At 40.2% G+C, this 13,059-nt stretch overlaps 2 protein-coding genes across 2 annotated transcripts; both read right to left on the bottom strand.

The window, feature by feature from the left end:
• Nucleotides 1–748: 748 nt before the first annotated feature.
• On the bottom strand, nt 749–12,944 carry LOC311497414 (complement C1r subcomponent-like; the record flags this gene model as incomplete). Its single annotated transcript, XM_084557714.1, has 13 exons — nt 749–1,572; nt 1,735–1,946; nt 2,031–2,233; nt 2,349–2,423; nt 3,413–3,547; nt 3,663–3,741; nt 3,874–3,992; nt 4,138–4,285; nt 4,397–4,602; nt 4,798–4,938; nt 5,033–5,216; nt 5,782–5,995; nt 12,898–12,944. 13 exons carry the CDS (start codon nt 12,942–12,944, stop codon nt 1,206–1,208), a joined length of 2,130 nt encoding a protein of 709 aa, XP_084413840.1. The 3' UTR covers nt 749–1,205.
• Nucleotides 9,609–11,891, bottom strand: LOC311497417 (complement C1s subcomponent-like). The gene is made up of 6 exons (XM_084557717.1): nt 11,512–11,891; nt 11,298–11,413; nt 11,128–11,209; nt 10,903–11,028; nt 10,742–10,816; nt 9,609–10,634 (listed from the first exon to the last, which is right to left on the bottom strand). The coding sequence occupies exons 1-6, from the start codon at nt 11,852–11,854 to the stop codon at nt 9,859–9,861; spliced, it is 1,518 nt and encodes a 505-aa protein (XP_084413843.1). The 5' UTR covers nt 11,855–11,891; the 3' UTR covers nt 9,609–9,858.
• Nucleotides 12,945–13,059: the final 115 nt, after the last annotated feature.

The raw sequence follows: 13,059 nt of genomic DNA, 5'->3' as shown, positions 1-13,059 counted from the left end.
AAGGACTGTCATTGGTTACAATTCAAGATTACATTTCATCTAAATTAAAGTTATATTAGATGGATAAAGAAATATTAAACTTAAATTCTGGTATAGGACTTAAGTAAACGCAGATCTTATTTTGATTTAGAGCTCTGACCGTAAGCTCAGTAGCCTACAGATTTTAATGTCTAGATCAGTGTTTTTCAACCACTGTGCCACGGTGTGCCGTGAGAGATCGTCTGGTGTGCCATAGGAAAGTATCCAATTTCACCTAATTGGTCTAAAAAACATTTTTTGAAAACGAATTAACTATTACCTGCAAATAATATGCCATTGTCAAGTGTCTGTGTATATCTGACTGTGTATATATATATATAAGACTTTTTTCTTTGTGTTTATTTGATTCCTATTCAAGACAATTTGACAAGAATGACTTTATATTGTTAATATAGGCTACAGAGTTTTATTTTTTTTAACATTTTCAGTTGGTGGTGATCCTTGTGATTTTTTCAATGAAAAAAATGTACCTTGGCTCAAGAAAAGGTTGAAAAACACTGGTCTAGATGTGTTAGAGACAGCTGGATTCGATAGTCTTTGGTGTCCCAGACGTCCCATTGCCTGAAGTGGTTGGGATTGTAAGGCCGAGGATAGTGGGGGGACTGGACCTCCCCATGAATTACAAACTGAGTGTTTGTAATTCATGGGGAGCACTTAGTCACTGAAAGACACCGTATAATATTGCTTTGTTTTTTGTATGGTAATTCTGTATAGAGAAATAATTTGCTTTGTCAAGGTGGGCAGTGTAGGAATGTAACAAGAAGCTCTCCATTTGTAGTAGACTCTGTGAACATTGAATCAAAATAGAAATGAATGAAAAAGAAAACCATCACGAAACATGCTACCTGCAAGTTAATCAAATAGTTTGTAGTGTAGGGGAGACTCATAAAGACACATCACCATTGAATCACTTTATTTTAACAACCAAGAAAAAAGGTTTTGCAGACATGCAAAGTGGATACAATGACTTTCTGTCAATTTGATATTCATTTAATCATTCTTAAAAGTTTTGAAATTAAGTTTATTTTTTATGACACAACATCCATTAAGAAATCGGGCATGAGTGACAAGACTACTTAAAGCAAAATTAGCTATGTATTAGCTACAGAATTTTATTTTACTTGGGTTTTATCAGCATCTTCAGATGTACACAATTACTGTAAATTTTAGTTCTCCTGCATGGTCTTGTCGATCCAGTGCAGGTAGTTACTGACTTTGGTATAGACGCCATATGTTTTACTCAGCCCACATTCAACACCCCAGCTGACAATCCCAGCAACCCAGAATCGTCCATGTTCACTAAAGGTGAAGGGGCCTCCACTGTCACCCTGGCAAGAGTCCTTTCCACCATCAGGGATTCCAGCACAGAACATGTTACTTGTCAGATCTGGCAATCCGTCCCTTGTTCTCTTCACCAAATTGATTGAATTTAAGCATGTCTCCTGGTCAACCACTGGGAGGCGCAAGTACTGCAGCTTATTCGTCAACATGGATATGCTACCGACTCTTGTGACACCGTACCCTGATACCATCCTAAAAAAGACACAGTTGCAGATACAGATGCATAAGACTTATTATTATTATTATTTTAAAAGGTGCAGGAAGTCTCCTCTGTGGATTAATGGATAAGATTAACAAGTTTCCTCAGTAACAAACAAACAAAAAAACAAGGAGAAGATGAAGATTTTTCTTTACCCCAGCATGCCAGTGACATATGTGGCCCCCTTCGCTGGCAAACACACTGGCATCACAGATGAGTTGAATGTGATCGGGTCTTGTAGTTTGATCAAGGCAATGTCGTTGTTGTAGTCTGCACTATGGGGGTTGTTATAATCAGGATGAACATGGACTGAGGAAACTCTCAAAGGAGAGTTTAGCTTTGTAACATCGGTAAGCCCCACATGAACCTGCAATCCAACAACACAAGAGAGAATAAATGCAAAAACCTCAAGGCGAAGGCATGCAGAAAACAGCTACAGTTCACTACTTACCTGTACATGTTCGTTTTGTTGAAGTTCTCCTTTTGGTTTTACCACATGAGCTGCCGTCATAATCCAGCGATCTGCAATTACAATACCTCCCCCTCTCCCACCTGCATTCACTAGAACTTGCCATGGGATAGTATCTTCTGGAGCGTTATTGCCTCCAATGATCCTCTGATAGGCAGAGATGTGTTTTGTTGGCCGCCCACAAACTGGATGACATAAAGATATATCAACTGTCACATGCACAGACTTAGTGTTGAATGAAAAAAAATATATATATCTGATTTAGATTTGTGTTAGGATTTGCTTGATGAAATGTAATACCTGGTATGCATGTTGGACTGACAATAACATCATTGATGGATCTCCAATTTCTGTCAGCTTCACAGACGAAGCTAACTGAAGAAACAACAACAGAAAAATATAAAAAGAGAGCGCTTGCCGCATTGTGGTGATTTAACTTTTCGCTCATGTATAGTATATCACACCCACAGTGGCAACACAGTTGGGTTGACTACAAGTACCAGAGAGCACGTATCTAATCAAACTACTATCAACTGTCTGTTGGAACAATATTATGTAGTATTTCAGTCTGGTAATGATAATGCAACACTGTCCAAAATAAATGCAACTCACATAAACCTCAAAGAATCTAAAACAGAAATCACTGTAGGCAATAGAGGTAGGTCCAAAGGAAAAATATTCAGAAGATCAAGCCAAGTGAAGAACACTTTCCAGGAGGTAGGCAGATGGTTCGCCACAAGGTCCAGACATTCATAAACCTCAAGAATAGAAAGGCCATTTTCCCCAAAAAAACTGAAACTGTGTGTATAAAACAGTGTGTATAAGGATATGCTGTGTATTTAGAGAATGCAACAAAGTTGATTGGATAGTGCTTCACAGTACAGATGGAGAAAGACACAAAACATACTGTGAAAGCAACTCAGGAGCCTTTGAAGGTAAAGCATTGGAATATTTTCTAGAGGCTGAGTCAGTCACCTGACCACTCTTGTGTGGTTTTCACTTGCTGAAGACAAAAGTGAAGGCAGAAAACCCCACAAACTGACAACTGAAGTAAACTGCAGGAAGCAACACATAAGAGGAAACCCATTCCATGGGTTCAAGTCTGCAGTCGTTCACTGCCTGTGATAAAATGAAGATTTTATTTTTAATTACTTCAGTTTATCCAATTGTTTTTGACCCCCAAAGAATAAGGAACTGTGGATTCCCTACACCTGTCCTCCAGTTTGGATGTGAATACCCTCAATGTGCACACATATAGTATATAACTTTAGCTTTCGTATGTGTTAATAAACATTTGAAACAACAAAAAATGTATTAGAGTCCAGACATGAACCTGATCATATATCTGTGTCTATATGTCTTACCATTTGCGCCACCAAGGAGAGAATAAAATGGTTCATTACAGTGATACTGAACAACAGAACGATACTGATTCTGAAATCCAGACAGGAAGGTCACCCCTCCATTCAGCAAAGGTTCAGGTTCTCCACAATCAATTACTGCAGAAGAACAAAACAGTGACATATCAATATTTCTCAGAGAAACAGCAAAAAGGATCAGAAAGACTTAATTTGTTTGCAGTGGTTGTTTTGTCTTAGCTCATAGGTTACATACTGTGGCATTCAGGCAGAGGGAGGTGCCACTTTCCATTGCTTTGGCACATGGCAGAGAAACTTTCAATCTCCTGACCCTCCTGACACACACAAAAAAGAAGAGCATAAGTAACATTTTAACCCAGTTTTACATTACACACAATGACCAATAAAGAAGTGCCCTCTGTTGATGTTACGTCTTGCTCATTGTAATGGGAAAAGTTTAATCTAACCATCATCAGCTTGTATCCTTGGTCACAGCGTACGGAGATGTAGTCTCTGTACAAATATTCCTCCAATTTAGGAGTGACCCTGCCTTTAGTCACATCACCAGGAAGTGGACACTTCATTCCTGGAAACAGACAAACGTGGACCAATGTGCATCTACTTTATGACCAACTTTGTGTTTCAGCTGAAAAATATTTTTCACTGAGTGTAAAACTGTCTTGACAGTGGCACCAGTTTACTTCAGTTCTTTTCTCTCCTCATTCTCTTACTCTGTGTGCTGTAGTCCAGGCTCCATCCCTTGCTCAGTCCTTCATCATCAAGGTGGTAGTCCAGCTTGACGATGTTTGAGTTTGTGGCTATGAGTCCAGGGCTCTTTCCACCACACAGCTTTATGGGCTCTCTATCAGGGATGGTCACCTTTTTATAAAGGAGTACATAAACACAGATATCACAGTATCTTGTGATATATACATTCATTTTCCCATCTTTTCAATAAAAACAAGTGAAATGGAAGCTGCTTGTCATTACCTGCAACCAGTGATAGAGACAGTTTGGACCGTCCCGAGTGTCTACGCTCTCAATGTGGAAGTTGTCAGTGAAGTTAAGAGAAACAGTCAAGCCAGATTCCACAGAAATAATGTACTGACAGGACACAGCATGAGGCGGGGCATTTGGGTAACCTGGACTGAACAGATGTCCCTCTGGCTCATCAAATATACCACCGCCACAGGATACTGGGCATGGTGAGAAGGGGAAAAAAAGAATAAAGAAAAGATTTAGCTTCTGATGAAGATTCACCTCTACAACCTCAACCTCCTTGGGCAGGGCAGTGGAGAGCATTTTAAATATCAGCATGCATCAAAGTGTTGGGCTGTTTGTTTCAGCACCAGCACACATTCATTGAAGGCATGGAACGACACGTGACTCACAAACACAGGAGCGCTGGTCTGAGCGAAGTTCGTAGCCATGGTGGCAGGAGCAGAGATATGAGCCAAGGGTGTTGAGGCAGATCTGAGAGCAGAGTGGACCTGAGCCATCTTCGGGTTCTGGTGCAGAACATTCATCTGTGTCTAATGATGAGAAAGTCATTAAATTAGTGGGAGATTGTGCAGCAGTGGAAGAGGTAAGTGAAAGAACAGCTGACAGAGGAAGAGGATGAGCTACCTATTGCCTGGTACTGAGCGGAGAAGCCCACGTTCTGGTGGCGCTCTGGGTTGTTCTCATCGGATTGGAATATGAGGGTGACTTTGTTTCCAGGAGACAAGATGGGCTGGTTTCCTGGGTGATGTCCATCAGCCGAGTTCTCATCGCCACAAAACTTTCCCAGGAGCTTATCATTGTAGAGAACCTAACAGTAACAGTGAAAAAGAAAATCATTAATGTCCCACATGGAATCTATTGCAACTGAATCACAAACTCAAACCAAAATTACATCCAAAGTCTCCAGGTCTGAATCACCAAGATCCTGTCTGACCTGGGTCCTCAGGCCCTCTCATTATTAAAGCACTACAACAAATATTTTAAATAAACTAACCAAGCTGCATCTTTATCATACAGTATGTTTAAAACATACACATTTGAATCTTTTTAATTCCCATATGTGTCCATATTACAGGTTAGTTGGTTAGACTGATTGACACTAGCAGAGACCTCCCAAAATCCTCTACTGTAGGCCAGAAAGACTCCAGCTTTCATCTACTTCTAGATGATGATGTTCACCTTTACAGAAACAAGACAAGATATCTATGTGGTTGATGACGAAACTGTTCTGATGCAAAGATATATAAGTATAAGTCAATATTCAAGGTTGAATCAGGTGGCAAAAAGTGGTTTCTGAGCTATGATTCACTTTCAAATTCAAGCAATACTGTTCTGCTGTTCAGAGTAATACTGGGTTGAAATATGGCTCTGACTGTAAGTGAGTCGTAGTGGCAGCCTGCAGAAGCTTCGATGTCCAGGTGTGTGAACGTCAGCCGAATCTGGTAACCCTCAGGAACACTGAGGTCCCACTGCTCCTGCAGGTTTGGAGGATAAGGCTGTGGATACTGTGGGGACCGGACCTCCCCATGCATTACTGGCTCTGGGTCGGGCAGCGACCAGCTCTCACACACCGATACATAGAGAAACCTGGAAAGGTGCATGACAAGAGTTCGATCTGTTTATCATTCGGTGTTCGTCTGAGCTGCTGGTCCAAAGTTGATGCACACAGAGAAGAACAAACACAATGACACAACACAACTGTGGAAGCAATATAATACTGTGGAGACTTTCTAAGTGGCATATTAAGAGAGGCCATCATTCAGTCAAAAATAAAAATACAATACTGCCCATCTGGACTATTGTACAGATCATACATATAGTGGAGCTACATAACAAGAAACATCAGTAATTGCAGCCATATGCTAGAATTTTTGATTCAAGGTAGAAATGTATGCTAAAATCAATTTCAGAGAAGCAAAAAACTAATTGAAAATGTCAGCTAAACCTACCAGATGATACAAGAGGTCAGTCCCATCTTTGAATAAGACAGATCCATGAGCGAACTGATCCGCTGTTTCAGAGCAAATGTCTCACGTTCAAGTGAAACATTAATGTCACAAAGTCTGTCGCTTCCAATGTTCAGCAACTCGCTACGTTAATGCCAGGAATATGCCTTGTTTGTCTTGGCAAAACCAAGTCAACACTTGACTTTGAATTGCACCGAAACAGGGAAATAATTTCTGAAATAATTCCTCTAAAGCAGAGAAATAGGATGATCTTGGGAATTACACACATCAAATGGCAAGTGGCACGTCACATTAGTATTTTTTATATAATTAATCTTTAAAAAGGACTTAGAAATAACCAGTGTAATTTTGTTTTCAGACTGCTGATTTCAGTTTGAGGGTCATTCACTGACAATTTCCATTCTACTACTGTTATTGCTTCCACAGTTGTGTTGAGTTATTGACATTTTTATTCATTCTTATTAATTTTCCTTAACCGCTTACCCTGGACAGGTCACCAGTCTATCACAGGGCTAACACAGAGAGACAGACAGCCGTTTAAATGTATGACCAATTTAGAATTACCAGTTAACCGAAGGAGCATGTCTGTGGATGGTGGGAGGAAGCCGGAGTACCCAGAGAGAACCCACGAGGAACATTTTTGTAGTGATGGATCAGTGCTAACCACTATACCACTGTGCAGACCATTTACATCTTTATGACATGTTCAAACACCTAAAGCCAGGGGTCAGACAGACACATTGGTAAAACAGCTGTGTTACCCTGTGGTGAAAGGGTAAAACAAATGACTGACTTCCTGATTAAGTAGACCTGAAAACAATGTGATTTATGCTTGCTATATTAATTAATCAATTTTGCCTTCAAAGCAACATCAAACTGAGAATATTGTGTCCCATCAACGTTTTGTTGCTTGCTTTTTAATATTTTCCCAGAATTCTGAGGTGTTGTAGAGAAATAAACTGGAAGTATGTTGCCATGGTACCAGCAAATTCAATCTTTGCTCCACAGCTAGCTTTTTAGCTTAACCTAAACTGTTTGTGTGTTTATTTAGCAATGTGGCAAACTATTAGCATTGAAAGTATGCCGAATTGGTTATTAGCACCTCTCGTAGGCACAGCATCTATAAATGTGGAGATAACTGTCACTGGATTGCTTCGATGCTGAAGAAAATTTAAAAACGTTAAGAAACTCAATTCATTTCTGCTGTAATTTGGAGCATCTTTTTCATGTCATTTCGTCAAAAAATGCATTTATAGCTAATGGACACATGAAACAGCTTATGGTATCCCCGGAAACCATAAGCCATACATTCATTCAACTTCTGTAACCGCTTATTCCTGTTAAGGGTCGCGGGGTCTGCTGGAGCCTATCCCAGCTGTCATCGGGCGAGAGGTGGGGGTACACCCTGGACAGGTCGCCAGTCCATCGCAGGGCACCGTAAGTCACATCCGATTCAAAACTAACCCTATTTATAAGATTTTAAGGATACCTTAATGGCCTCCATGAGCTGTGTCTCACTTCTTGTGCAGTAGCAACTCCAGAGGGTCAAAGTACAATAAATTCTAAATAATTATTGTAACTAAATAGTTTTAACACCAGCCAGTTCGTCTCAAATTTTCAAGCAGTATTTTTGACTCTTATAAATCCCATATATGAAGAGGTTGCAACGATAAGGCCTCTTTCATGATAAAATACACATGCTACTAAATGCACTACAATAATTGTACAAAGGAAAGTAAGAAAGTACAGATCATTGCAGAAAAAAACACAATTAAGGCACAATTAACAAATGTAATCTGATTTTATTCTCTTATTATTAAAGGGGAACTCCGGCGCAAAATGAACCTGGGGTTAATAACACATGTGTACCGAGTTCGACCGTTCTCTGGTATTTGTTTTCATGCATTTGTTTTGTTAGTCAAATGTGACCAGTTTTCTTGCAAACCGCTAATTAGCGTATGACGCTAGCGTTCGGGGCACACCTACACATAAAAAGAAATCGCTATTTCTATACCACTAAAAAGGCTCACAATATCACCACACTTACACAGTAGCATAACTAGGGTCTCTACATGTAAACCGAAGCATTGAGAACTTTGCAAGTATACAGGCAGTTTATTAAAAAAGGAATACAGTACCGTTGGCGTCTGGCTCGCATATCCAGGCGGGCGCCATCTTGGGGAAACTGAACTGTCTGTTGCCGGAAGAAAGCACTGAGAGCACTGAACGAAGAGAGTTCAGTTTCCCCAAGATGGCGACCGCCTGGATATGCGAGCCAGACGCCAACGGTACTGTGTTCCTTTTTTAATAAACTGCCTGTATACTTGCAAAGTTCTCAATGCTTCGGTTTACATGTAGAGACCCTAGTTATGCTACTGTGTAAGTGTGGTGATATTGTGAGCCTTGTTAGTGGTATAGAAATAGCGATTTCTTTTTATGTGTCGGTGTGCCCCGAAGGCTAGCGTCATACGCTAATTAGCGGTTTGCAAGAAAACTGGTCACATTTGACTAACAAAACAAATGCATGAAAACAAATACCAGAGAACGGTCGAACTCGGTACACATGTGTTATTAACCCCAGGTTCATTTTGCGCCGGAGTTCCCCTTTAAGTAACACCACAAAGTGGCAGTGGAACAATACTTGTTCTCCAAATGCTAAAACATGAGAAAAACAACCAAAGAAATTGGATTCAAGACTTTATAGTAATTCATCACTCCCACCCTGATGAACTGTACACATGAATTAATTGAAAAAGACAACATTGGTAAGCAAGTTATGATAGTAGTAGAGTTACCAAAATTATTGCTTTAATGTGAAAACACTTCTGTCTGCCTGTACTCTGCATTGTAACTCATTTTGATAGTTTCATTAGCGGTTTTGTAACATATTTGTTTTAATGTGACAGATACGAATGGGGGAACACTTTCAGTGGTGATGTTAATTGCAGCTATCGCTATAAACAGTGAGTGGGTGTGAAAACACAAAAAATGTGATACACCTGAATGTAGTGTCTTATCACCTGTAGCACAGAAGAGGCAAGTTAAAGACTATGCAGGAGTTTATGTAGGTCTCTCTAAACTCTGATGATTAAACAATAAAAACATACAATATCTGCAAGTGATTTGCAAACATTTCCTTTAATACAAGCTGTTTATTTTCATAAATATAATTTCGTATGCCTCAATCAGATGTTACTATAGGTGATAATAGCAAAGTGTTTTCTTAGACAAACTTTCTGGAGCTAGTCAGTAGGTGGAGCAGGTTGTCCACAAACCAGTGGGTGAGTGGTTCGATCCCTGGAACATGCCACACAAAGACATGTCCTTGAGTAAGACACTGAAACCACAGTTGCTTCCATTGCATGGTACTGTATGAATGTTTGTGTGAGTGAATGGGTAGATGTGTCTGTAACTGTGAAGTGCTTTGGGTATCAATTGGTAGAAAAACTATACAAAAAAACAAGATCGTTTACTATTATCTTTCTAAGATTTGTCTTCGATCTCCATTGTCTTCTTAATCCACTCTACGTAATTCCCAACCTTGGTATAATAACCCTTGTTGCGCAGTTGCCGACAGGGGGATCCCCAGGACACAATGCCTGTCAGATAGTAAGGCCCTCTGCCTCCAGACATCATAGGTGAAACAAAAGGACCACCATTGTCTCCTCTGCAACTGTCCTTCCCATCTGCTCCAGCACAGAACATGTTATTAGTAAAAGTCATGGCTCTATTGTTCTTTGGCAACACTGGCGTTCTCTGACATTCACTAAGGGCATAGGCTGCAATATGAGCATATTGTAAAGACTGTGCCACTCTCCTATCCTCTGTGAAACCCCAGCCTGACACTGTGCCTAGTTCATTTTCCAACACACCTCTGTTTACCTCTGGTAGGCAAATGGGAAGGAGATTTGGGCTAAAGTTCACTCTGGAAGTAAATCTTATCAGAGCAATATCATTGTCATAATTGTTTTGCTGAACCTTACTGTAGCCTGGATGAATTATGATCTTCTCACTTTCTATGTTAACAGCATTTGGCCTCTCGGTATTTACATCTATCAGTCCACCTAAGAGCTGCAAAGAGGTTTGTTCAAGCCCTTCCACAACATGAGCTGCTGTAACAGCCCAGCGATCATTGATCAAGGATGCTCCTCCTCTGGGACTGGCAATAAAAAGTTGCCAAGGTATGTCTCCAGGTCTGGCAGTGTCACCTCCCCAAATTCTGCCTATACCTCCACTGAATGTTTCAGGTTTTCCACAAACTGAAATACACACACAAAAAATAAATAAATAAATAAATAAATCGTCAGATCTATAAATGATTGGTTACTGCTATGAAAAAATAGAAGAAAAGCATTTATAGTCCTACCTGCAATGCATTTAGGCATCTTAGTGCTTCCGCCAGATGATACCCATTCTCCACTAGCACTGCAAGTGTACGTGTCTGAAAGAGTGAAGAAGAAAGCACATTGGTGAGACAATAATAGATCTGTAAAACCAAAAAAATGTGTCCAAGTGTCCCATAATCACCATCTCCTTCCAGAGCGTAGTACTTTGAATTGCAGTTAAACTGAATTTTGTCCATATACTGAGTGTTTGAGCCCACCCACTGTAGGATACTATCATCAGGGATGTCAGGAATACTGCAGTTCACAACTGTATACATGGAGGAAAAAAAAAAAAACATTATGAAAGTGTCCACAAAAATAAGAAACACAAACTGGAACAACAGAAATTGGTTGCAGTCAGACTCACTGTCACAGGTGTAACTGGGAGTCCATCTACCGGTGCTTTGGCATGTAGCTTCATACTGTGTTGACAGGTCCTGAATGCCTTGCTACTTTGCAAAAGGAGAAATTGATTAACTTAGTAGCTGATTAAACTTTTACATCAAGTGTTATGTTTATGCTTGTCTGTGTACTCACAGTATTCAAAACATAGCCAACGTCACAAGTTACTGTCACTGTTTCACCCCGATCATATTCTGGTTTTTGAGGAGTCACTGTAGAGTTTGATGTCACCACTGCTGTACAGACCTTGTCTGCAATTAACATACAAGAAGAACAGTGATGATCATTTATTACAAGCTTCTCAAGAAATACTCTTCCTATTGTGGGTCGGATGAGGAGGCCTTTGTACCTCCGGTCGTGAAGTGGAGAGTGAAACCTATGTTTGAGCCGAAGCCATCAGATGTGAAGTGGATTTGGATGTTGTTTAAGTTAGTGAGAAGAGGAGAAGGGGGAGGTGTGTTGCCACAGAAAGGTCCCAGGGTCCCAGACGGGGTTTCAATCTGCAAGCAAAACAACAGGTAAATAGGTAATGTCACTAAATTATTATTTCCTGTGATCTGGTGAAACATGCAGAGGCTCATTACTGGTCTGAAGCTTGGACACATGTTCTCATTCATGGGTTCTTCTTTATTTATACAGTTTTTTATAGTATAGAATAAAACCGAAGACGTCGAAATTGTGAAACCTATCATTGTATAGAACCTGGCAGAAAAATTGCAGTGAAAACCACAAATTTTACATTAACTCAAAAAGCTGCCTCTTTCTATCATACAGTATGTTTAAAAAGAAAACATAAACATTTGAATCTTTTTATTCCCATATGCGCTGCATCACAGGTTCGTCTTGGTAGACTGAGCTGACCCTGTTCAGTGATTCTGAATCTTGGTTAAAGAGCAACCTAACAATCTGCTGACTGACACCAGCAGCCCGACCCACCCAGAAAATCCTCTACTGTAGGTCAGAAAGACTCCAGTTTTCGTCTACTTCTAGTAGACATACACTGCTACATGATGATGTAGCCTTTACAGAAACATGGAACGATATCTATGTGGTTGAATGTGAAAGTGTTAAAATGTCTCTTGAGCCATGATTAACTTTCAAATTCAAGCAATACTGTTCTGCTGTTCAGAGTAATACTGGGTTGAAATATGGCTCTGACTGTAAGTGAGTCGTTATGGCAGCCTGCAGAAGTTTCGATGTCCAGGTGTGTGAATGTCAGCTGAATCTGGTAGCGCTTGGGGACACTGAGGTCCCACTGCTCCTGCAGCTTTGGAGGATAAGGCTGTGGATACTGTGGGGACTGGACCTCCCCATGCATTACTGGCTCTGGGTCGGGCAGCGGCCAGCTCTCAGACACCGATACATAGAGAAACCTGGAATGGTGCATGAAAAGAGTTCGATCTGTTTATCATTCTGTGTTCGTCTGAGCTGCTGGTCCAAAGTTGATGCAAACAGAGAAGAACAAACACAATGACACAACACAACTGTGGAAACAATATAATACTGTATAGACTTTCTAAGTGGCATATTAAGAGAGGCCATTATTCATTCAAAAATAAAAATACAATACTGCTCATCTGGACTATTGTACAGATCATACATATAGTGGAGCTACATAACAAGAAACGTCAGTAATTGCAGCCATATGCTTGGATTTTCGATTCAAGGTAGAAATGTATGCTAAAAACAATTTCAGAGGAGCAAAAAACTAATTGAAAATGTCCGCTTAACCTACCAGATGACGCAAGAGGTCAGTCCCATTTTTGGATAAGACAGATCCATGAGTGAACTGATCCGCTGTTTCGGAGCAAATGTCTCACATTCAAGTGAAACATTAATGTCACAAAGTCTGTCACTTCCAGTGTTCAGCAACTCACTACGTTAATGCCAGGAATAT

This window comes from Chelon labrosus (assembly GCF_963514085.1).
Source record: "Chelon labrosus genome assembly, chromosome: 12".
Classification (NCBI taxonomy): Eukaryota; Metazoa; Chordata; class Actinopteri; order Mugiliformes; family Mugilidae; genus Chelon; species Chelon labrosus.
This window is presented reverse-complemented; position numbering and strand designations above follow the sequence as displayed.